The sequence below is a fragment of the Zingiber officinale genome, chromosome 10A, assembly GCF_018446385.1.
Source record: "Zingiber officinale cultivar Zhangliang chromosome 10A, Zo_v1.1, whole genome shotgun sequence".
Classification (NCBI taxonomy): domain Eukaryota; kingdom Viridiplantae; phylum Streptophyta; class Magnoliopsida; order Zingiberales; family Zingiberaceae; genus Zingiber; species Zingiber officinale.
Genome location: NC_056004.1, coordinates 31,519,954 through 31,546,852, shown reverse-complemented (window position 1 = coordinate 31,546,852; position 26,899 = coordinate 31,519,954). Strand labels below are relative to the sequence as shown.

At 36.3% G+C, this 26,899-nt stretch overlaps 1 protein-coding gene across 1 annotated transcript; it reads right to left on the bottom strand.

Annotated features, from left to right (window-relative positions):
• Positions 1-1,960: 1,960 nt before the first annotated feature.
• On the bottom strand, positions 1,961-24,196 carry LOC122026385 (mitochondrial thiamine diphosphate carrier 2-like). The gene is made up of 7 exons (XM_042585087.1): positions 23,748-24,196; positions 15,785-15,901; positions 13,796-13,907; positions 13,068-13,195; positions 7,880-8,032; positions 3,256-3,408; positions 1,961-2,535 (listed from the first exon to the last, which is right to left on the bottom strand). The coding sequence occupies exons 1-7, from the start codon at positions 23,862-23,864 to the stop codon at positions 2,317-2,319; spliced, it is 999 nt and encodes a 332-aa protein (XP_042441021.1). The 5' UTR covers positions 23,865-24,196; the 3' UTR covers positions 1,961-2,316.
• Positions 24,197-26,899: the final 2,703 nt, after the last annotated feature.

The window sequence follows — 26,899 nt, the reverse complement described above, 5'->3', positions numbered from 1 at the left end:
GGTCGAATAACGAGAGTTTGCGCGTAGTGAAATATGTGCTCAAAGTGTACCTTGTCAAAGGAGAGGATCCTTTTATATATCATCTCTCATAATCTTCATAGTCATGAGATGCCAAAGAATATCGGGTGTCAGAAGCTGCTGGGTAAAAGAATATGTACAGCCTGGGAGGCGAGTAGCCATCATCCGAGGAATTCTCCATTACCCGTGTGCACCCTTTTTCTAACCAATGCCATTAATGAGACGATTCCAGGAATATACTACTGGCTGTTGGAAGAGGTATAATCACCTTCGAAGAATATCCCAATGAATTCTTATATTATATAGGAGAATATTCTCTAATAAATGATTATTCTTCTCTAACAATTGTTATGATTCTCTGACACTATTGTCTCCTGAGTATATCTTTGTCGAACACTTAGCTTGCCGATGTATATCAATAAAGTGGTGAACGAATAGTCCTCAGTATAGTAGGATCGTCCAGTCAATAAGCCGGATGACCATGTATTTCATCGCACTAGCCTTTCTGATAGTGAATCAATTATGAAGATAAGTCCCTTAGGTCCGATCGATTCAATATGTAGGCGAGCTATTGGGTCCCATAGGGGCGCTCGGCTTTTAAGAATGCCCTGATATATATTGCGTGACGTAGGTGGTCTAATTGTGAAGTAAAATAGAAAATCGAGTCCCCTAGGTCCAAGCGGTTATATGACTAACTAGCCTTATGTAAGGATATTATTCCTAAATAATGGAGGGTTGAAGCCCCCAAGACCTGATTGGTGTTTTCATATGATCATCCTTATATCTAGAGGCTCATCCCTGATCGCTGAAGCAATGTCCTGACTTTTATGAACTCGGTCGGGTTTCTTCTGAGACGTATTTACCTTACAAGGAGAATATGAAACCCTGTAACTCCGACCATCTTTATACCCATCCGTCCATACGTAGGAGGAGAAGGAAATGACCAATGAAAGTCCATGTGTCTGACCAGCTGTAAGTTGTACTCTGAGTGGAATGTTGGATCATTAAGACTCGGACGCATATATTCTCGGACGACCTTATGGCAAGCCGGTCTATTCTTAAACCCGAATGAATAATGGTTGATCGAATGTACGCTAGATGTCTTAATAAAGGCAGAGAGCAATAGACCTCTTTCAATCTAACCGCCACATAGGCCAACCGTCCTTATATTGAGAGTCTTACCTCTGAGAAGGAGCCAAGCCCGATTAAAAGTGACATTCTGACTGTCATATTTTCTTAACTTTAATTGCCTCATTACCTGACTCTGACTGTCATGTCATGTCTAGATCTACTCATAATATCCCGTATCACACTTGATTCTAGGAATGTAAATTTTATTAAAAAAAAAATGAAGCAAAATAGTGGATTAAACATCCTCTAGATTCACTCATACAAAGTACTATCCAATAGCATATTAGCAATGTTGTTAGAAGTTAAAGAAGAGAAAACAAAAGCACACAGCCTTTTTATTATTCTCAATGTAGATTTCTAAGGTTCGTCTGTCCTAACTGATTAACCTTGTCTCACTTAGTTCCTTTGAGTGCATTGTCTTTGTCCAGTCGATCAAATGCGAATTATTACATGGTAATCCATCCCTGTTATCGTATATTGATGACTCACTTGAATGATTGCAATTGCAATGAACAGTGAAGATGATTATGTCCCCTCAGATATCTCTCACAGTCCCTCCTTAAATTATGTTAAGATAAATCATGAAATTAATTTATAACTGACTATCAAATGACTAAGAGTGAACGATAATCTATATAAATTCACATGTAAGAGTTAATTTTACCTATTTTCATGCTAAATGAAAAGATTCATATGGTCAGTATCAAATAGTTGGCACAAATAATAATGCCTTGTTCATCTGAGACAAATAAACCACAAAGACGGGCAGGGCAGGGTTAGAAAAGAGGCCAGCTAGAAGGCAAAGGGAAAATAAAGGGCAAAGCACAACACTATTGTAACTATGCAAGTAACTAACAGTGTATATTCATTTGCTTATTATTGACCTACTTGTTCCCCTTGAATCATAATTATAGACATGTACAAATTCATGTGCTTTTGGCTCTTCAGTTGCCTGTTCATGTTAGTCGAACATGTTCTCTCGCATTAAGATTTACAACCTTGAGCCATCAGATGGCGATGCACTGAAACTGATGTGGTAAAATAGCTCTTATAAATCTAAATAATAAAATGAAAATGGCATAAATGGTGACTCGGAATAAAGGTTAAAAAAATGGCCACAGATGTGTGACTGCAGTAAACCAATGAGAAACGAACTATTCATGTTCTTCATGCGAGTCGAGATTCCAGCCAATCGGAAGTATACTCATATGATATAAATGTGATTGCACCAGCTGGAGCAGACTTGAGCAGTGATGGGAAAATGCCTTTGTAGAGTCCATGCCACCCCTCTGTATGATATATCTGTAATAGGGCGTGGTACATGTTTCTGTACATATAGCTCTCTACTCTTGCGCCATACCTTGGATGCCTTGGTAGACCTTCAACCTGCAAAAACCAAAAGCAGATTAAGCAATGTAGGAGTTAAACCAGGCAAAATTGAACTACAGACAAAGAAGGCATAGTTTGATTTGGTTTCGTTCCAGAAGATATTGATCGAGCTTGGGGTTGTAATTTTTTCGAAAAAGTTTGAACTCATTTTGGTATTGATAGGCAAATTGGAAATGACTGTCAAAATGTAGCACGAATTAGATAATGTTAGCAAGAAAATTTTGTGGAAACCTCCATACATGGCCTTAAGATTAATCCTGCCCGTTAGAAGCAGCCGTGTGTTTTGAAGCAAGCAAAAAAAATTAGACAACTCCTGAACACACTAAAAGTGACAATTTGAATAGTGTATCTGATTTAGATGCATCTTTTTTATGGCAAATTAAATACTAACTAGCATAATATTCCACAAGTAAATGAATATTCTCAATTCAACTAAATTCATAGCCCAAAATGATATAGATGGTCATAGAAGGAATATATGAACACGGATTTTGTACATGTCCTACTACTTGAGTAAAAGGATTGTGCAAGAAACTCTGTAATTAGTCTCAGCACAAGCCCAACGAGCAAATGAAAGACACATATTGAGGCTCCTTCCAAAGTTTTGAGCATAGGACTATGCAAAATAGAAAGGCTAGAGCATCCATTGACACTATAGCATTTAGATATATTCTAGCAGGATTTTTCAGTCATCCAGCACAAAGATATTCATGTTACCTGGAATCTCTTCTTTACAACATCTAGAGGGTGACATATGGCTTTAGCGCATGTTCCAGCTGCAAGCCCACATACAAACAATTGGAAACTAGAAAGAGAATAATCATCAGGAGTAGCTGGTCTCGTAACAGAAAATCTGTATTGATTCCATGCCTGTGTGAAGGAAAAATGGGAGTTAAAAACTATAAATAAAATAACACTTATGCATACTAAGCAGCAAACAACAAAAAAATTTGTCTGAGCTCACGGATCAGATGCAATCCAAATGGATGGTCCAGATCAAACAAATCCCCATAGAAGGTCAAGATGGTTGGATCAAACAAATTTTTTTGTTTCCATCGATACCATTGCATGTACCAAATCTAATGGCTTCTGGATCTTTAGATTCAGGTGTCACTGATCATATAATTGGTATTTCGCAATATTCTCTTCATATACACCAAGTGCATGGAATAAAAAGATCAAAATTACAGATGGTTCCTTTGCTACTGTTGCAGGAAAAGGACCAATACCTATTTCTCAAACTATAATGTTGAAGATGTTCTACATGTTCCTACCCTTTCATACAATCTTCTATCCATCAGTAAATTCACCCATGATCATAATTGTAGAGCTAATTTTTGTTCCTCGCATTGTGAATTTCAAGATTTAACCTCGGGAAAGATAATTGGAATGCTAAACGGGATGGTGGGTTTTACCTCCTTAATGAAGGATCAATTATTTGAAGGCAAGACCATAAAACTTGTTTCAGCTCTATTTCTATTCCAAATAATAGTGAAATTTTGTTATGGCATTATAGATTGGGGCATCCTAGTTTCCAATATTTAGAGAAGTTGTTTCCCAAGTTGTTTATGAATAGAAGTCAGTTTTTCAATGTGACTTATGTGAATTAGCAAAACATCATCGATCTATTTTTCAATCCTAGCCGTATAAAAAATCAGCACCTTTTGCTATGATTCACATTGATATTTGGGGTCCTTCTAGAGTGACCACCCTTTCTAGAAAATGTTGGTACATTACTTTTATTGATGATCATACTAAGGTCACACGAGTTTTTTTTGCTAAAAGAAAAATCTGAAGCTGCAATGATATTTAAAATTTTCTAAACCATGGTTCAAACTCAATTTCAGATTCAGATTAAAATTTTTCAATGTGATAATGGAACGGAATTCTTTAACAATGTATTGGGGAATTTTTTTTGCTGAGAAAGGAACTGTGCACCAAAGTTCATGTAATTATACACCCCAACAAAATGGGATTACTGAAAGAAAAAACAAGCATCTCCTTGAAGTTGCTAGAGCCTTGAGTTTTACAACTAAGATCCTTAAGTATCTTTGGGGGAAAGCAGTTCTGATAGCAACCTATTTGATTAATCGAATGTCAACCCGAAATTTGGCATTTAAAACTCCACTCCAAATTTTCACAAAATGCTTTCTCGATTGTCGGTTAGTGACAAACATCCCTTTGAAAATCTTTGGAAGTGTTGCATTTTCTCATAATTTTGATCCTAGAAAATCAAAACTTGATCCAAAAGCACATAAATGCATTTTTGTGGGATACCCCACCAATCAAAAGGGTTACAAATGCTTTGATCGAGTTTTGAAAAAGATATTTGTCTCTATGGATGTCACCTTCCTTGAAGGAACTCCATACAAGAATTCTCATTTTCAGGGGGAGAACAAAACTAATGAAGATGAATGTGTTGATAAATCTGACTTAACATTTGCACTTGTTCCTAATGATGCTCAATCACTAAAAGTAAATGAGGTAGAAAATATGAAAAATATTGAATCTACCGACAAACAAGAACACTTTATAAAAATGTCATCTTAAAATGAATAAGCTGAAACAACATAAATGGACGTGAAACGATATCAAGGTCTTGTCTATTCAAAGAAAAAGGAAGGCCCTAGTCCCCAGCATCACCATGAATCTAATCAAAGGTTCAATCATAAAATTCATGATTCACAAGACCTTGATCTTCCGGGTAACTCTGAGTCCAACTCTTCTAGTCAACTAGATCTTCCCATAGCTCTTAAGAAAGGTGATAGATCTTGTACAAAATATCCACGGTCAAATTTTGTGTCTTATGAAAATATTTCACCTTCCTATTGTACATTTGTTTCACAATTGTCTAGTGTATTCATTCCTAACAACATCCAAGAAGCCCTGAATGTTTCTGAGTGAAGAGAAGCTATTTTTGAGGAGATGAGAACTTTGGAAAAGAATTCTACTTGGGAGAAAGTGGACCTACCTAATGGGAAGACAGTTGTTGGTTGTAAGTGGGTATTTATGTGAAATACAACTCAGATGGATCCTTGGAGAGGCACAAGGCTCACCTAGTAGCTAAAGGGTTCACTCAGACTTATGGAGTAGATTACTCGGAAACTTTTTCTCCAGTTACTAAGTTAAACACAATACGAATACTTCTATCTATAGGTGCTAACCTTGATTGGCCATTGAATCAACTAGATGTGAAGAATGCATTCTTAAATGGGAACCTAGAAGAGGGAGTTTATATAGAACCTCCACCTGTATTTACAGAAATTTGGAAGTATGGTATGAAGCTGAGAAGGTCTATATATGGACTTAAACAGTTACCCAGAACTTGGTTTGACAGGCTTACAAGGTTTGTTAAAGGTCAAGGATACACTCAGGGTCAATCTGATCATACTTTATTTACTAAAAGATCCACCAAGAATAAGATTTCAGTGTTGATTATCTATGTGGACATAATATTGACCGGTGATGATGTTGAAGAAATGAGCAAATTGAAGCAAAGCTTAGCCAAAGAGCTTGAGATTAAAGACTTGGGTCAGCTAAAATATTTTCTTGGAATGGAAGTTGCAAGATCCAAGAAGGGTATTGTGGTTTCACAACAGAAGTATATTCTGAATCTTTTAAAAGAAACTGGAATGAGTGGAGGCAAACCATTAGAAACTCCAATAGATGTTAATGTTAAGCGAGAAGTCAAGCAGGGAACTCCTGCAGATGTAGAAAGGTACCAAAGATTGGTTGGAAGGTTGATTTACTTGTCACACACACGTCCTGATATTGCCTTTGTTGTGAGTATGGTGAGTCAATTTATGCACTTTCCATTTAAAGAGCACCTTGAAGTTGCATATCCGATATTTGAAAGGGAATCCAGGAAAAGGACTCTTCTTTAGAAAAAAAATGACAAGAGAGGGATTGAGGTGTATATTGATGCTGATTGGGCAGGATCAATCACTGATAGGAGATCAACTTCAAGGTATTGTACATTTCTTTACAATTTAATTTCTTGGAGAAGCAAGAAACAAAGTGTAGTTGCTAGAAGCAGTGCCGAGGTAGAGTTTAGATCTATGGCTCAAGGTGTTTGTGAGATTCTTTGGATTAAGAAGGTCCTAGGACATCTAAGGCAATTAACCTTCCTATGAGGCTATACTGTGATAACAAGGCAGCAATCAGCATTTCTCAAAATCCAGTTCAACATGATAGAACAAAGCATGTTGAGATTAACTGACATTTTATAAAGGAAAAACTCAATGAGAGAATAATTTGTATTCCATTAGAGCCAACTTCACAGCAAGTGGCAAATATGTTGACCAAGGGCTTGTTGAAACAGGCATTTGAATTTCAAGTCAACAAGTTGGGCATGATAGATATCTTTGCACCAACTTGAGGGGTAGTATTGACAGTATTAAAGAATATTTTGATTTGATTTGATTTGATTTGATTTGATATGATTCGATAGATTAGGGAAGTAACATAGAGGAAAAGGATAGGTCAATCTGTGATTGAGAGAGATTTTTATTTTCCTTTTCTTTATAACCTTCCTTTTCTAGTGTTTCCTGCATCCTCCTATTTTAGTTGGACTCTTTGTAAATTATGACGAAGATGAAAATATGTTTGTTCTTTTTCTCTTCATACAATTCTACACTTCACGACAAAATTGAGTTTATCAATATGGAGGGAGGTAAATACATGTACACAGGTGTTAAGCGCATGATGGAATAAACTCGAAGACATCAGTTCATCAGTCTTGAGAATCGACCTTGGCCATTACGCCAGAGATGTCATGTGCCCATCGTCTGCGCTACGCCTGGAGAGCATAACAAACTCTCTAATGAATTGATGGTATGTTGACATCTTACGAAACCACAACAAATGAAGTTCCAATTGGTTACTTGCATGCCACACCCAGCAACAACACATTTTAGGCTTGCCTCGTGTCACAGATAAGAAAGTGAAACATTGACCAAATAGTAACTTATAGAACTCCCTAGGTTGCATTGTTGGCAAGGCACTATCCAAAGTATTGTATATCAAGGAATACTCACCATTTAATTTAAACTACAGGTACGTGGATGCCAATTGGAAAAATACCATCAATCATATCCACCACTATGACAGATATAAACTGCTTGATATATAAAAACAAGGAAAGAGAGATTTTAGAATAGAGAAAATAAAAGAAAAATCACATGAATTATAATGATAAATCATGTTAGTTGTGTTTTGAAACTGGCAATCTTAAGAATGTTGAAAGATGGCACATAGTATCCGAAAGAAACAATTGATAAATCACTAACAATATCAAGCTTCATACAACTTCAAGAAAATGGAAAACTGTAATAACTTTTACCATCATCCCTCGCTTGAAAGTGTCATAAGATCCAAACTGAAGACCAGCATAAGGAATTATTTCGACGAGCGTAGGCGATAATCCAGCATATAGTCCTCGAATACCACGAGTCTTAATGATATCATAAAAAGCAGACCTCATGGTAGGATAAACCTACATATTAATACACGACTTCAGTCATTGCCCACATAATCCATTCAATGATTAGATTGCAGCTGTTTTCAAAATCTCACATCCTTTCCATATCATTGAGCTTCTGGAGTAAATATTATGGATGGATGAACCAAGCAAAAATACACTTCCTCCCGGTATATGAGTATTTTTTAAATACAATTTTTTTGCTCTTGCAAAATAGTGTATGCCACCAAAAATGGCAGAGCAATCAAGACTTGTCATCAAAAAAAGAAAGAAAAAAAACTAGGATTTAAAGAAAGGTGCAGAGCCAATTGACTCCAACCAAGCATTTAAGAAATATAGGCATGCAAATACAGCATAGTAAGGCATAAAGAGAATTTTTTAAAAAGATTCAAAAGGTGCATAGTAACACTAAGAGAGGTCTAGGATAGTTGGAATGGAACTATCTATCATTGCCCCTCGACAATTTAGGAGAGATCAAAAAAATGCAGCACTGTTAGGAGAGCTTATGCTTGCAAATGAGAAGGCAACCTCCACCTGCTCAAAATAAAAGATGGCTATGACAAAGAATCAACAGAAACAAGAGATGAGTGAATGGTGTATGACTTGCAATGTGACAGTAGTCTTTCTGGCACAATGCAAAATGACTGAATCGAAGAATGAGCACAGCAAGCCCAGACCAAGAAGCAGCATAAGACCAGAAAAGTTTTCCCTTTTTATATAAATAAGGCTAGTAGGCTTTAAAGAAAAAGGATAGTTGAAGTGAATTCCTCAAGCAGTGTCAGAAACAGGAAAAGTATCCCTCTCTCCGGCCTCAAAATAAAGGACCATCACCAGTTTTCTTTCATCCATCTCTTTTCCTCAGATTAGTTATGTTCTTTCTGCTCCAACATCTTCATCCTTTCCTCGCAAAGTCATCATTAGAATTTTAATTTCACTTTTCTGACATGTCCCATTCTTCATTATAGGAGAAATTACCCAAAATTCACTCCTTTCTCTCTATGTATATGCTACACGTTAAATTACATCTTCAATTCTCTTCATTAGTGGCAAGATTACAGGTAAAGACAAAAGCAAAATTTTACTCCCATTTTTCTAGAACTAAAAACAAAATTTTGCTCAATTTTTTCAAGTAGATACTTGAACCATAAGCTTTCTTGGAATTCTTTGATTTTCTCTTTCATCAGAATCTTTAGATCCTTGGAATATCTTCACTTTAAGCTAGAAGGGAGTAAAGAAGAAGATTATATTTTTTAAGAACAGATCAAGTTGACAATTGCAATGCCAGAAAATCCCAATCGCTGCACCAATATAGCAGCACGTTCTTAAGCATGACGTCCATATCTTCAACAAATAGCTAGACTGAAATTTTCCTGTTTTCTATTTGCAGCTGCAAAGTTAAGACCTGATGTCAATCTCAAAAATTTATTGGAATGATACGCATCAAATACCCTAACACCAATATGTCTAGAAGAAAAAAAAACTGAAATAATTCTTCTATTCATGTAAGGACGTATGATTGTATTTGGAACTGCCCGTATGAACGTTAATATTATTATTCAGTATGGACCACCTAGAAAACAGAGATTCCCCTCTCGATCTTTGCTCAAATTAAGTAGTAGACCATACTAGCCAATATATAGCACCAATCCACATTCTCTAGTTTGTTAGTATTAGATTGAGATGTTTAGACCCGCATTGTAATTCAACCATGAGTTAAGATGTTGAGATTGCTTATGTATTAGATGGGTGAAATTTTCTCTTTTACATGCAATAATACCACTAATACTTTAAATGGTGTCATAATAGAACATAATGAAAATCAAATGGCTTATCTATGCAGAGAAAAAGTCCATATGAAGTAATTAAATGATCGACATTCACAAAAATGAAACTTTCCTTCGGTATGTGTTAAGCTCTGAAGCATTGACCATCAGACTCCATATTTGAGTGCTCTGGCCAACCTTATTTTGGAAAACTTTTAGGCAATTATGTGATTAGGAAAGAATATTATATTCAGTCTTTGAAGGTTAGAACAAGCAATTTTTTACAATGCGTTGGAATATGATTAGAGGAAATGTTGCATGCCTTTCTAGGATATTTGAACATGGTATTGACTTGTTGCATATTCACAAAGGCTTCATTGCATTAATTCCCAAGATAGGAGGAATAACCGATATTTCTCACTTCATACGAATTAGTCTCATGGTCAACATTTAAAATATTTGTTGTCCTCTTTGATCATCTTACAATTCTTTGCTGCAGAATGTTTGGAAAATCTTAATGTGATTTCAATAATAAAATAAGAATAAAAAAAAACAATTAAGATGAATGAACATGACAAAGTCTTAGACATCTAAAACTGAATATATTATTCAGAAGGAAATAATAACAAAGATATTATTAACAGGATAAAAGTTAGGTGGTCAAAATGGTAACCCATGTATCATTTCAGCTAAAAGGTAAATTTTATAAATTATAGTACGACCAACCCCACTTCATAGATCATTCATTGGGCAACTAGGAAACAATTTGAAATAAATAAATAAATAATGTAGCAGGATAAAAATGCTAAAATGAATGTTGGGGCTTACTAGGAAAGAATATAATTTTTAAAAAATACAATGATGAGCAATTAGGTGTAGAAAAAATGAGAAAGAATAGAGATGATGTGCACACATTCAAAGACAGCCAATGGAATCTATATAAATAGTGAATTAAGAGATTTAGCGTTATGGTTGTAAGAGGTGAAGGGAGAGGGTACCAAATGAAACTCTGGTTAATGTAACAAAAGTGATTGAACTGATGCCAATGTTACTAGTTATGTTTGCATCGTCTTGCATAAAGCTCGGTGGTGGTGATGATGTTGATGATTTCATCAAAGACACTTGGACAAAAACAACATGGTCAAATAGCTTTGATGTGTGTTAGTTAAGGACTGCATTTGGTGCCAAATGCCAACCATGCAACTCTCCTAGTTCTGAAGGAGCAAATGGTCACATAAAACAAAAAATCTGTTCAGATGTGGAGATATATTCCTATGCTTAAGAGGATGAGTATTTGGACCAGTGTGTATGGATGGTTGGGTAAGATAGAGGCGGTGAAATAGCAATTATTTCTGCAAATACCAATTTATCTACTCTTGCTACAAGCTTAGCAAGGTCAAACAAGAGTTGGTGCAACGAAATAAAAATAAATAAATTTGCACATACCACAATCGCTGACATGATCATATAACATGGTTCGGCGCCCTCGTTGCCACTTCATGGCCTATGACTAGCTAATAAGTCACTCTTAGAAAGCTCACGATCTTCTTATTTGATGATAGCCTCTAGAGGTAGAGAAACCTCTTACAACAATAGCATAGAATGAAGGTTAGAGGAAGGCTTAAAGAGAATACAAGAGAAGCTAAATAAGATTTATTGGATCTCTATTTTGCTACCATTCAAACGTCCACCTTGCTCCCCTTATATAGCCTTCAGTCCCTCAATGCTTCCCTTGTTGTTCTACTCATCTATCATCAATCAGTTGACTAGATCCACCATCAATCAACTGGTTTTCTAATCGCTTTACCCTGAATTTGCCAACAGCTACTTGAATCAACTGGAGACACTATCAATCAATTGCTCCACTAGAACCCTTAGGTCATCCAACCATTGCAGCACTGCATTATCAGCGTCCTTCCAACTATCCTACTGTAGCATCAGTCAACTGACAACAAATTAGTCAATTGCCCAGTTGATTTAACAACTAACAGAAACATTCCCTTCGCCAGTGAATTGATCTGCCTAAGTTGACTTTGCTCACCGATTGATTGTCAATCAACTGGAATCCCAACTATGATTATCATAACACCTAATTTGAGATCGATCCTCGCTCAAGGAAACTCTTTTAAACATCAAAATTCAAGGTCGAACTTGACGACTTAAGGCATGATTGCACCAACCCTCAACGTCTCCTACAAAATTGGAAATGAACATGATTATCAATTTTTGGAATGAGCCATGGGACAAATTCCTAATCTTGAAATACAGAATTATATGACTTTTGAACTAACAATATACAACAATTCTAAATGTTCTAAATCTTATAGGTACAGTGAACTAACAATCAATCAATATTTCAATTCACTATCAATATCAAATTCACAATGGTAGATCGAGGACTCTTTGAGGGATCTCTCCGTATCCCACAAACAAAAGATTTATTTGAATGGCAACAAGAAGCTTCAGAAGTTTTTTAATGTTGAATGCATATACAGTTTGTTAATCGACCCTGGTGTATCATCTTTTGGGGGAATTTTATTTGGCACATAAGATTTTCATCCAAAATAATATTTCCTACTGGTTGATTCTTAAGAATAGGCGTACCCCTAAACCTCATCTGGAAAGAAAAGAGTACACTCAAACGTTACATAGTCTCTTTGTGGATTGGCAGAAGAAACATCATCTGATATATCTTTGGAATGTGAAATTGTTACAAACTTTAATTGCATATTCATTATTTCACGGGTCTACAACCCAGCAAACAATCAGTCTGATTTTCCAGAACCCTCTGATAGAGAAAGAGCTGTTCTCAAATGACTTATAAGTTCTGATTGCTATTGCCTTTGCATGGAGAATCTGGTACTTCAGAACATGGCTGTAACTCTGCGTTCAATACTGAAGGTTCTAGCATCAATTTTAGTAACAAAGTTTTCCTCTCAATTGTTGTCTTCATATTGATTATCTTAGGAAACTGAATTTCGATATTGGTATTATATATATATGTATATATATATATAGAGAGAGAGAGAGAGAGAGAGAGATGCAAGTCATAAAATTCTCATCTTATATGAATTATATAATCATGTATTTGTTACAAATAGAAAATTTTTCCAAGGATGGAAGTGTCAGGACCATATAGCATTCTTGTGAATTGTGAGTACCTTGGAAAACCAAAGGATTTTAAGAGATGATAGAGTATATATGAGAATGATGATAGGTTTGGAGCATATGGTCGATTGACTTAATTCCCTGCATTAAAAAGTGCATTGACAATAAACAAAAAATACCTTTGGCTCACCCTGTGATGCTAAAATTGTTCGGAGAAGATCAAAAGGATATGATCCTATTGTAGCAGCACATCCTGCTAATGCCCCACTAAAAAAAGATAAGTGAGGACTCAACTTCATATGATCCTCTGCGAAATAACAACTTATCAGATCTGTCAAGGATGTTGAAAGGAAAACAAATTTGCTGAGAACAGATTGCAGGTGGAGATAACCTAACTGTGCTAGGAATTACCAACCCAGTAAAATATAGAATAGAATACTAGAAAAGTAAACCAATCAAAGCAGGTGTTGAGATGATAAACAAACGTATCCTATATATAGATATAGATATACACTGTCATTAACTCATCATCATATGTAAACTAATTTTGAAGACATCAAAGCATTCTAATTTTATTATGATTAATTTAGATCCTATTCCATTAATCAATTTTGTAGAAACTGAAGCATCAAGAAGTTTAGCTGGAAAAAATAATCCTACCAAGACCTGCACCATGTTTACTTGGAGGGAAGTAGGAGAGAAATAAAGCAATTTAAGGGGGAATAAATTGATTAAAAAAAAGTAGCAGTACTGCTTATTCAAGCTTTTTAGATGCATAAAGTAGACAAAACATAAGAGAACTAGCCATCCTGTAACTAACTATGTAAAAAGCACATTCAATTAAATGTGAAAGCTAGTACAATTAATTTTCAAATAGAAAATTCACAGGCTCCAAATAAAAGCATACCAGTTTTGGATGAACCTGCTGCAAGAGTCTTTAAGTAGTGCAGAGTCGTAAATTGTATAGCTGCATAAGGCATGTACAATAGTAGAGCTGGAACATTCCCTCTCCAAAATCCCTGTTTTGTTTAGACTCTAGGTGAAACAAAATCAACTTGGCAATAATTCATTCAAAAAACAAACATCTGCAACATTCTAAATTTTTTTATTCTATTTTCTAGGTACAACCAATTTACAACCAATTTTCTAAGAAAGATAGAAATAAAGGGTTAAAAGATCCTCTCACTAAGACCATGGTTTGAATCTCATATCGTGTCAGGTGAAACGGTTGAAATGTATCATTCCGGTAAATTATCGAAACTCCATACAACTCGGCACAAACAATGTCCCCTTCTTGTGTTTGTTCTCCTTCCTCTTTCAATCTCCAACCTATCACTGGTATCATGCACCGGAACATTGGCACAGTACCGAAAGTCAAAGATCGAAACTCTGATATGGCTCAAGATTTTGCATCTTGACTAAAACTTCTCTAAACTAAATATCCAACTTAGAATATGGTTCATCCAGTTTGAAGAAAGATATAGCCAGCCACTAGCCAATCCCGTATAGAACCATAAGAAGTTCATCAAAGGCTAAATAAGGTTCAGCAGTTCTATTTCAGCAACAGTGACATTGGCAGTTACCTATCCTTCATAGTAAAACATAAGAAAATGGAGCTCCCACATTTTTCTTAATTTTATCTATTTTTGACAAAATTCCATGAGGCATATATCTGTTCAAGTTCCTGTATTCTTCCTATGCATGCATCTCCTCAATGCCTAATGCATCTGCAAGAATTAAAAACGAAAAAACAGTACCCATTTAATGCATACACCTTCCCAATGCCCAATGCATCTGCAAGAATAAGAGTGATAAATTTCCTTCCTATGCATGCATCTCTTCAATGACCAATGCATCTGCAATCCACATGGAGTTTCAGAGCGTACAAAATTTTTTTTTATAATCTATTCTATGAATTGAAATTCTGAGTCATACACCCTCTGAACAACCAAGATTTTTCCGTTGGAGTTCCAAAACACAACATTAAGAATCAGAAATTTCCCTTGTATACTCATGCAACAAGGTAGCAAGCATACCATTGGGCTATCACATAGGTTCGTTCCAGAGGGTTTTGGCTAGTACAAGTGGAGATCAACAGAATCCGAGGGATTTCAAACCATAAACAATATAATTCTTGCAGTCAATCATGGGGAGGAGACAAAGGAGCGCAAAGAGGCTACAAAAATGATTGTTGAGGAAGTTAAGGAAACAACTAATGAAGATTGATAGATCTTCAACCAGCAGACAAGGTGGAGAAGATCTCATCTCTTTGGGTCATTAAGGAATCGGCCATGTGAGCTCAAAGGAGGACTCTGGTGAGAGTGTCCTTTATTTTATCTATAATTTGCGACTGATCTAGATCTCATTGCCGCCAATCCCAACGTCAGCATTTGCAAGTCATGAGTGGTGTCAAGAACACAATGGGAATATGGGAATATGATGACGAGGCCACCAAGGCCAAGACGAGGTTTCTCATGGCAACCAGAACCCATATAGATACACCAAATGTAGTTGAATAACCAAAGGAAAAGGCAACAAGGGTTCTCAAGGCCGAGAAACAAATGAAACCTTAAGATCAACTGCAACAAAATCATCTTCTACTTCAGATCAAGCAGAACAGAAGGCAGCGGAAATACATCACCATCCTAGTTGAGACAAACCTTTACTCATTCTTCTTCTCTATAGTTGAGGTTGGAAAGACACCGAGACTAGGACTTGACAAAGACGTCAAACTTGGTTAGCATAATATTGATTACTTAATAGCAAAAGGAATTAGCTCTTGAAGCCAATACATTTATCATGCATTTTCCTGATCAAAATCATACATTAAGCCATAAATAAGGAACATTTGATGGCAATAGAAGCATAAGACAAAAATATCTAACATCGTTCATACCCGCAAACCTTCTTCTCGATAAATATCTTTAGTAGCTTGCAAAATTCCAGTATATTTTGAAGACTTATTCAGGTCTCTTTGGCGTAGGGCCCATGAAGATGTTGGCTCTAGCTGAACCTGAATTGGCCAGTAAAACAGTTTCTCATATACCATCAGGTGCATAAAAATGTCTAGAAATATGAAAAACAATGATTATCTATCAAGTGAAGAAGGAAATGAAGTGCGCGCAGAGAGAGAGTGAGAGAGAATCACAATTTCCGGCCAGAAAAATTATTACTTCGGACCAACACAAACATCATTGTTATATTAGATCTTGGAAATATGTTCATTGTTTACATGGTGATGATCCACATCTAAACACTATTACTAACCTACTTCTCAGTATAGGCACGACCTTAGAATCACAACAAAAATAGACTAGACACATATTAGAACAAGTATCTATCACTTTAATTCAACAGACAAATAATAAGTGACTTAAAAAAAAAACATAGACTTCTTAAAAGACGCACAAGACTCGTTAAACAAAGAGTTTTGTCAACTAAATCTACTTATTGCTACCAAGAAAGAAATCCTAAGTCTTTTGAAACTTATTGAAGAAAATAAACCTAAGAACTTTGAACTTTAGTCTAAACACTTTGAACTTCAGTCAAGAACTATTCTACTACAAATTAAAGACTTAATTACAACACAGATAGCAGATGACCTTAAGAATTTACATAATGCACTTGAAGACATTACATATAAATGAACAAACTGAATTTTAAAAATACATATAACGAAGAAGCCTTAGACTTTTCCAGACAATTTTCAAAAATCCAAGATAACGGCTATTTGTAATCTTGAAGTTACTGGGAAAGGATATCAAGTTTTAATCCAACAAAACAATATTATAATAGCACTACTAGTATCATTACTCCACCAACTCACAATATTAGAAAACAAACTACTTCAAGTTGAAACACAAACTCAAAAAACAAACAAGGTCACCGAGTGGAGAGAAAGTATAGATAATTTAACAAATGACTTAAGCAAACTATCTACATGAAAAATCATCCCCAGACGACAACCTAAAACTTAGTCCTTATACCACACAGTTGCAATGAGTAACAAGAAATCAAACTGGACCTTCACAAGTTCCTCACAAATAGTGAGAGGACAAACGGAAACACATACAACTTCCTGGTTAGATAATATCATAATCAAAGGACATAAGAGTACCTCAACTTATCAATTGGCAGATCTTATAGACGTAGAAAGGAACTTAACGATCTTTTCCAATGAAGAATTAAACTCACTTAATCCAAGAAGACTATATAACCAAGGGATACTATCTTTTTCTAAATCACTTTATCGCCATCATAGGACACAACCTCTCCATCTCCCTGATGGAGGAGAAGAAAGATTGAATCTTATGACTTAAGAATCAGTAAGAACAATTTTACAACAAAGACATAATTATATTCACCTAAGACTAATTATATTTAGTTTTAGAGGATTAACTAGGAAAAACATAAGAGCAAAAGTATTCCTAGTTCTATATGGCACCAGATTTTCAGATGATGAAAAGGCTGTCATTGGACTTATTGAAGTAGATATAAATAGCAACATAGGTATTATATATTTTTTCCCAAACTTTAATATGATCACTCTAGACTTTATCAAACACATTAAAATTCTAGTCTAAGCCAAAGGATATGGAAACTTTCAAATACATAAGGTTCAAATAGAAATAATTTTCTTAGGAAAGACTATAAGCTCTTACATCAAAAGGTATTTACAGCCTAAAACCAAAGGAGTTCTTGTCAGGAGACCTAGTAGGACTAGCCAGAATATGAATCTCATAACTCAAACCCAAACTCTTCAACCTACAGAGTCAATCATGTATAAAGACGAACATGGCAGCTTGACGGTTAGGTTTAATGATTATAAACCTTTTATTTCACAAACAAAGGAAGGTGAAGAAACAGAAAACTATAACTTAATGCATGTTGAAATACTTACATAAAAAATTACAGAAGAAACCTTAAAGAATGCAAGACAAACATTACAACAACTAAGTAACCAACACCTTCAATTAGTTAACCAACTTGTACATCAACAAGACAACATAAACTGTATGTTTCAACAAGAACTACAGCACAAGTTTTTTTGATGATTTAGACGAATACGTATATTTACCGCTGAAATAATAACATACATAGCTTCAGAAGAATTAATAGAACTGGAACAATTTGAGAAACAACAAAAAAACTAGATTTGATGAAGATCAAAATATTATCGCTAGAAAACAGCCTGAAGAAGTAAACCTCATGAACCCAAAAGAATCTACTGCGACATCTACCCCAAGACCACTAGTAACAACTCCCCCATTAGTGATTTAGTATCCCAAAAGTTTAATGGTTACAAGGGATTATGGATAAGGTCATCCTCCCAGAACAAAAATACTCCTTATACAAATAATAATATGTTACTTAGAACCATAGAAAAACAAAGACTACCAAAAATTACTTATTTCGGGAAAATTTTTGTACTTTTAAACATAGGAGAATGTGATGACCCTCGACTATATGATATCTACTTAGAACAATGGATTGGCTCAGTTCAAAAAGATAATCAAGCTAAACATGAACTTGACATAGAAACTGAAGAAGTTATGATGAGAATAGTAGCAAGAGCTAGAAATAGCTCGCATAGCATCACAAGGAAATAACATCTTAAATTTTGTTATACTATCCACATACTATTAACCGCCAGAGATGCTAATACAGAACTAGATCTACGGCAAAGGGAAGTCATGAGAGATCTATAACAACTCCAACTTTTTAGTTGGAACTTGATAAAACCATTTTGCAATGACTTCCTAGGCAATTTAGGCAAACGATTGTTTAGTAAATTACTAGAAGACTTAGGTAAGGAAATTCATAAGGCATGGACAAACATAAAGGTAGCACCCCCAATATGATAATATAGGAGTGTGAATACAACACATCATCTCAATACTAAAAGAGAAATGTACTTACATATAGATACAAAAACAACTTAAAAATCAACAATACTAATTTTTAGCCAAATCTCCCAACAATACAGAGAAAACCAACACCGACAATACAGACGAAGAAAAAGGCCCAATAGGCCTACCAAACCCAAAGTCAGGCCTAAGAAAACGTATTATTTAAGAAAGAGTAGAGAAAATAAACTATATCTAAATAAAGATAAACATGTCTGACGGTTTAAGCCGAAGAAAACATATGTGAATATCATTACTTGTTTCGCATGTAATAAACCTAGACACATGCCATCCACTTGCCCAACTAAGAAAAACTTATATAGTAGGGAAGCAAAACTAGTAACTTGTACCAATTTAGATTTAGTAGAAGTCCAATCAGACATATAAGACACTTCGTCTATCTACTACTCCATTGTGTCAGTAACTAATATAGAAGAAATCTCATCTTCTTCAAATTACAAATTAGTCAATTCCTTCCTATATACCCCTTCTAGGATAACTGAGAAATATGGCTGGTATCATGACAATAGTAATAACCCTACAAATGGCTTTGATGACTTAGAAGAGCACTAAGATGGACCTGTCCAATGTCTCACCTCTAAACACCTCACCTATACAACCACACTGAATGCCTTCATGATTGGACCTTAAAAACTGGGACAAGTAATGTTCCATGTTTTCTATATGGCTTTTACCTTGCCATCGATAAACGAGGCACATGCAAACTTTGTAGACGTAAAATTTGTAACCTATGCCTCGAATAAACTTTTGCTATTTCCATACCCATAACAACTCACGTAGCAGTACTAGAAACACACTTCTTGAAAGTCTTAGAAACCCAACTTAACCTTATAGAAGATGAGCTCGCTAGTCTCAAGCCCCCGATAATCGTCACTTGACACACTAACAAAGGAAAAGGTGTCATGATTACTGAACAAGATATGGATCTGGTTTTTATCAAAACACCAAGTATTTGTAATACGGGTAGAACCTGAGATATATGGGTTAGATGTTTAGTAAACATCCATGGCCATGAATTTACACTTCATGCCTTCCTTGACAATGGAGCAACAAACTCCATGATCGATGAAGCTACTATTTTAGGTATTTTACTACTTGCTCTTATCAAAATTGTTACACAACCTTTGGTTAGTACTTAATCTGATGGCCAAAAACTGTCATGTACTAAGTTTGTTACCAATATACACTTACAGTTTTATAATAATTGCGATCTTTTTAGTGCTCCCCCATCCCTTTCTAAGCTATGTCTTTATTGCACCAGAATATACACTTAATCTTGGGACTTAACTTTATTGCTCCTAAGAGAGTCGTCCTCATTATCAAAGACTATGCTATTTTCCTTTCCACTCCCGTTGTTTCCCCATAGTCTCCGACTATCCTTCCACCATGTGTAAGCGTGGTGATGCCCCTTCTAATACTCCTACCACTACTAATCCTTCCAATATTCCTTTTACCTCAATGGGCTATGCCCTAGCCATCAGAGTAAACAAAGAAAATTGCAACTGTACAAACAAAAATTGTCCCGGTTTGATAAATACTCAGAACTTTAATAGCTCCTTAGCTATCCAAGAATATCAGGAAAACTAGAAACACTTGGTTGCATTAGCCCTTATCTAGATCCTTATCTAGAAATAGTAACAAAGAATCCTAAAGACTTAGACATCCCTACAAATTTACATTCTCCATCGTATTTACTTCAATTACTAAATACCCAACTCAGCTTAGACGCCCTAATTTCTAGACCAGAGAAAATAGAAATCATAGAGAAAAACCCTACTAAATATTGGGAAAGAGATGAGGTATATTGTAAACTATTCATAATAAATCCATATCTTAGTACAAGACTTCAAGTACACTAGGGAGACAAAAGAATGTACTATGGACATTAAACAATTAATAAACCTGGAGCAATCCAATGATCTACGTCCAGACATAGAAGCCCGACCTTTATAGTAAATAAAAAATCTGAACAAAAACACAAACAATCAAGAATGGTCTTTAATTACAAAAGATTAAATGATAATTGTCAAGAACACGAGTATAAAATACCTAATAAAGACCAACTTCTAAACAAAATACAAAACTCGAAATGGAACTCTGAGTTTGATATAAAATCAGGATTTTGACAAGTAAAGATACATCCTGATTCTATCGAATGGACAACCTTTTCATGTCCAGAAGGACATTTTGAATGATTAGTAATATCATTCAAACTTAAAGTAGCACCCCAGATCTTTCAAAGAAAGATGGATGACATTTTTAGAAACGACTATCTGTTTACATATGTCTACATTAACAATGTCCTAGTATTCTCTAAAACAAAAGATGAACATTTTGCTCATCTGCATACTATTTTCAACCTTTTCGAGAAACATGGACTCAGTCTACAAAAAGAAAATAACACGGGCAACAAAACACATAAAATTTCTAAGAACTGAAATAGGACAAGGAAAATGACCCTTCAACCACAAATCACGCCAAATTACTAGTGTTTCTAGATAAAATGGAAGACACAAAAGCCTTAAAGAGTTTTCTTGGGCTTCTTACTATGTCAGACATTACTTAAAAAATATTGGAAAAATAAGTGGACCTCTATATAATAAAACTTCAAAGATATTTTAATCAACGAGATATTAACCTAGTAAGACAAATCAAAGCAATGGTAAAAACCAGTCTAGTTCTGACTCTTCTATTAGACACATACTACATGGTAATGGAAACAAATGGCTGTGAGTCGGGATGGAGAGGAGTCTTATTTAGAAAAACTTCAAAATATGAAGAATCCATTAAGCTAATGATCACACCAGAACAGATGACCAAGCAAGAGCAACTCTAGCTCCAGAGCCCCCTCTTTGGACTCTGTCGGTGAACACAATTTAGACAACAGAATGGAACCCTAACTTCCCAACTACGTAAGCAATGACATCACAACAAAAGAAACGTAAGCCGTGATGTCATAACTCACTAAGCAGAACTCGATGGATTCTTCACCTACTCCACTGTCCCCTACTTTATTCAGTGGACATCTCCACTCAGCAAAAGGACAACTACTTTACCATCTCATCCTCCACCCTGTTGAAGGACACCTCATCACCAAGTTACTACGGGACAAAGCAAACTCTCAAGCCATCCCACTCTATAAATACAACCTCAGTCTCATAGTTTAACATGTAGAGTTTGAGAGAGCAAGTGTGTGTAAGTGCAAGTGTGTGCAAGTTTCTTTCTGCAAATCTTCCTTAGGTAAGTTTCTTATGTAATTTCCTTTGCAAATTCCTTACTCTAAGTTCCTAGTCTTTAAGTTCCTTTTTGTAATTTCCTTTCTCCATGTGCGTACTCTCTGCTTAATAAGAAGTTTTTTTTTATGAACTAACACCTCTACTAGATCATATAGGGCTCTGCCCATGGTTTAAAGTGGCATACCGAGACAGTCGAAACGTCTCGTTCCGCTTGGCGACTGGTACCGGCACAACCCCGGCATTAGACCCGCAACAGCTGCAACGTGTTGCGCGACCCCGTGGTTGCAACAGAGGGGTCGCATAACCCTTCCGCTGCCGCCACGGAGGCGTCGTGCGACCCTGCGACCGCTGCAAAGGGGTCGCATGACCACCACGGTCGCGTCGGAGGAGTCATGCAATCCCCGTGGCCATGGCTGAGGGGTCGCGCAACCCCACGGCAGCCCGAAGTCGCGCGAGCTCGCGAGTGGTGTCGGATTTCAAATTTTTTTAAAATTAAACTTAGGCTAATTATTTTAATCAACTCTTAGCTATGATGGAGATAATCTAAAGAGACTTTATTAAACCCTAATAAAATTATCTAATTAATTTTATATTTCATTTATTTTAATTTAAAAATTATAATAAAATTTTTATTTATTTATTTATCTATTTTCATATCTTTTCTTTTTTTAAAGATTATTTTTTATTTTATTTATTTTTTAAAATATTTATGTTAAATAATTTATTTTTTAATTAATACATTTTATATTTTAAAAATACCAAAATTATATCGGCAAGACACGATACGGTACCGAAATCATATCGTTTCGGTCCAAGGTCGAAACATCGGCACAGGTCAAAATTTTAAACCTTGGCTCTGCCTTCTTTTTCTTTCTGAAAAACACTTGGGAAAAAACTCCTCAATCCTTTTCTAAGTAACCTAGATGTGAACAATAATTGTAAAAGGGATAAACAGAACGGCCAGATAAGTCCTGTGCTAAGTACGGAAGGCAAACAGCCTGAAACCTTGAAAATAGTTGAGGCAACGATTCAACTGTGAGGCCCTTTAAAGGTGAGGCTCACTAGAGGACAATAACTAAGTGTTCTAAGTAAGAAAACAAGGTATCCTCTTTATTGATCTAGTTTTCCCAAAGACAAGACTAAAACATCTCCAAAATGACCCAAACCAACCCAGAATCAACCCTACTTGACTTTTCAAGTACCTAGACTCATCTACACACCTAAGAACATCAAAAACAAAGATTGGTTTTAGTAAAAACACCAAAAACATTAGAAAATACTTCAAAAACACACCAAACTCCAACGGAGCCCCTTAAAAATTGGTATCCGGGCGCCCCGCTACACTCAGGCGTGTGTTAATCCATTCCCAAATGAATATAAATATTCTCCAATGCAACCTTTCCAATAGAACGATCCACTCTTTAGGGGAAAGTTAATGACGGATTTAGTGTAAACTGATTGGTTATAAAACCATGACAGCAACAGTTAATCATCTTACAGTTCCTTAAACTTTAAAATGAGAAACAAAAAACTAAAGAAAATCACAAACAACTTACTCATGTTTTTTCTACAATGATACATGAAGAACCAGTAGCTAAACATAGAAATGGAATATCGAGATTACCATTCAGAGACTGATCATGAAAAGAAAAAAAAAAGAAAACAAATCTTAAATCCAGAGAAACAAAGATAGGACCTGAAACCTAATCTTGATCACATCCATGGGTGACGTCACTGTCCGTGAGATTCCACCAGCGATCGCTCCCGCTGAAGAATCGACCAAGGCTCGCTTCAGTTGTCCCGAATCCTCCATACACAGGGAACCTCAAATCCCTAGACCTAAAGCGAGAAAGAGAGGACGACGTAACGAAGATAGGGTTTGGGCCGAGACGCGGGGGTGATTTGTTGGGCGGGTGTGATGGCGATAAAATATGATCTCAACAGAGCATCCCAGAAGAATGACATGCATCGATTCAGGTCGGAGTCCTCCCTGTCCCTCGCCTGTACTCGCTTCGCACCGCGACTGGGTGCGCTCTCCGCCGGAAATCAAACAACCATCGGCGGTGAGCCGCCGGGGGACGGGAGGGAGCTCAATTGTTCAAGAGACCCTCAATTTTAATTAATACCCCTTCGACGACCAGAGTCGAATTAAATTTTGTGTAAGTAAGGTAATTGAGTTGATATCCGATCTCTGTCCCATTTAGTTTTTTTTTTATTTATTTCTGATTATGTATTTTGTCGATATCAAATCCTCTGTCATAAGATTCTCATATTTTTGTGTTCTTTCTGTTGATGCAATATCTCTTGGTTAAAGTTGATCAAGTTGACTAGGTTTGAATTGGCTCAAGTATGAGTCTTGATATTTGAGTTTTGATGTTTGACAATACATGAAGATTGCAGATGCAATCGTTCGTTTGGAGAGATTATTGATACAATTCCCCTCTGGTCAAGGTTGACCGATTAGATGTGAAGAAGAGTCAAGTAGGTCAAAGGGTTGACCGGATACTTGACTGGGAAAGTCTTAACTGGAGGTTAGGCAGTTGAAAGTTCTGGTGAGTGAAGTCAGGCAGTTGGAAAATCCTGGCGAGTGAAGTCAGGTGAAAGACCAAGGGTGAAAGACCAAGTGAGTGAAGCTAGACAATTGGAAAATCCTAGTAAGCGAAGTTAGATGAAAGTCCTGGTGAGTGAAGTCAGGCAAGTGAAAGTCCCAGTGAGTGAAGTCGAACAGTGGGAAAATCATGGTGAGTGAAACCAGATGAAAACCCTAGTGAGTGAAGTTAGGTGAAAGTCCTGGTGAGTGAAGTCAGGCAGATGGGCAGTCCTAGTGAGTGAAGCTAGGCAGATGAGAAATCCTGGTGAGTGAAACCAGACACGAGGAAATCCAGATGGGTCAAGTGTGACCGGACATCTGGTGGAAGTCCAAGTAGGTCAAAGGATTGACCGGATACTTGGCACGAGGAAATCTAAATGGGTCAAGTGTGACCGGACATTTGGTGGAAGTCCAAGTAGGTCAAAAGATTGACCAGATACTTGGCACGAGGAAATCCAGATGGGTCAAGTGTGACCGGATATTTGGTGGAAGTCCAAGTAGGTCAAAGGATTGACCGGATACTTAGAACGAGAAAATTCAGATGGGTCAACGGTGACCGAACATCTAGTGGAAGTCCAAGTGGGTCAAGGTTGACCGGACACTTGGTGCAAAGAGAAAAGTTCAAGTGGGTCAAAGGATTTGACCAGACACTTGGTGAAGGAGACCTAGCAAGTCAAAGTTGACCGGATGCTAGGCATGAGGTTACAACATGTCACGATTGTCTGGATGTTGGGTTTGGGAACCTTGGACTTGATTTAGGCAAGTCAAAGGTGAGTCAATCAATCGACCGATCGATTGAACCGTAGTTCAATCGATTGGATGTGTGCTGCAAAGAAGGTTTGACCCAATCAATCAGTCGGTCGATTGAGAGCAATTGTCGCGAGCACAGAACCTTTCCTAATCGATCAACCGATCGATTGGGCATCTCCAATCGATCGGCCAATCGATTGGATATTGTATTTCTCGCGCGTAGACACGAGAAAGGCTGGATTAATTGGTCGATCGATTCAGCCATTTTCCAGAGAGCACAGAGGCGCTCTGAATCGATCGACCGATCAATTCAAAACATCCACAATCGATTGAGAGTCGTTCAATCGATTAAGATCCGACCGTTGCGTAAGTTTAAAGCTGTTGCGAGCGATTTCTTTGACACGGCTTCGAGCACTTTCTCTCTGATCATCACGATCTGTTCTCCACTGAGCTCATTGACCCACACTAAATCTTGGAGGCTTAGAGAGGAGTGTTGTTGTACGTCCAAATAAGTTAAGAGGTGTATTCAAGTAAAAAGGAAAGCAAGCTAGGGTTTCTGTCGTGTAAATCTTGTAAGATTTGATATTATATTAACTTGTAGTTTGCTCTTCTTGTATATCTTTGTATGTGAGCTTGTACAAGGCTTCTCCGTCTTCGGTAGTTACCGTAAAAAAGTGTTTTCATAGTGGATAAGTGAGTAAGTCACCTCTTCTTGATGTGGATGCCAAGTAAATCCTTAGTGTTAGCGTTATGAGTGTGTTTCTTGTTGTTTATTCCGTTGCACATCATCGTAGAAGCACATTAACAAGCGCAAAGAGCTATTCAACCCCCCCAGCATATTTTGACCCTAACACTCTCACTGATCGGATGGGGTAGATCACATCTCAAAGATGCAGTGCACATCACGAAAATATTATGACCGTTCGATCGACGAGGGGACTCGAAGACACAGGAATCTTGGGACGGAGGATCTGATTTGATATTTTATCTCAGGTTTTAAAGGTTGGATTACAATATTAAATATATAAAATATTTTAAATAAAAAATCATATGAAAAATGATACCTTAAGGATGCAGTATACTCTGTATATATAAAAAATTTGAGAATTTTTATGTGCTTAATACTATAAATTAATCTTTAAATTTTAATGTTAAAATCTCATTGACACAATTAGAAACTTAAAAAAATAAATTGAATGGAACACTGGGATAGAGAATTTTTTGAAATCAAGGATCCGATCTCAATTGAGTTAATCATATACGGAGTTCTCTCAAAGGTATAATTTAGTAGTAAGTATTTAGGATAAAAATTATGAGAGTTAAAACTCAACTAAGAATCTAAACTCCGTTGACTGCAAGGGACAGCCGGGGCGAGTGTTAGAGGTGTATTGTATGGGATATAAGAATAGGAGGTGAAAGAACGACAAATGAAATGTAATAATACGATCACTTCCCCTCAACATAAATATATACTTTTTGTCCCTTTGATATGAAATTCCTTATTATAT

What these genes read in the sequence shown, in the direction of transcription:
- LOC122026385 (XM_042585087.1), bottom strand. Translation starts at nt 23,864, where the DNA reads ATGGAGGATTCGGGACAACTGAAGCGAGCCTTGGTCGATTCTTCAGCG. An exon ending in AGCAGGTTCATCCAAAACTG is followed by an intron (nt 13,196 to 13,795) that starts GTATGCTTTTAT and finishes GTTATTTCGCAG; the next exon opens with AGGATCATATGAAGTTGAGT. An exon ending in TTGTAAAGAAGAGATTCCAG is followed by an intron (nt 2,536 to 3,255) that starts GTAACATGAATA and finishes TGGTTTTTGCAG; the next exon opens with GTTGAAGGTCTACCAAGGCA.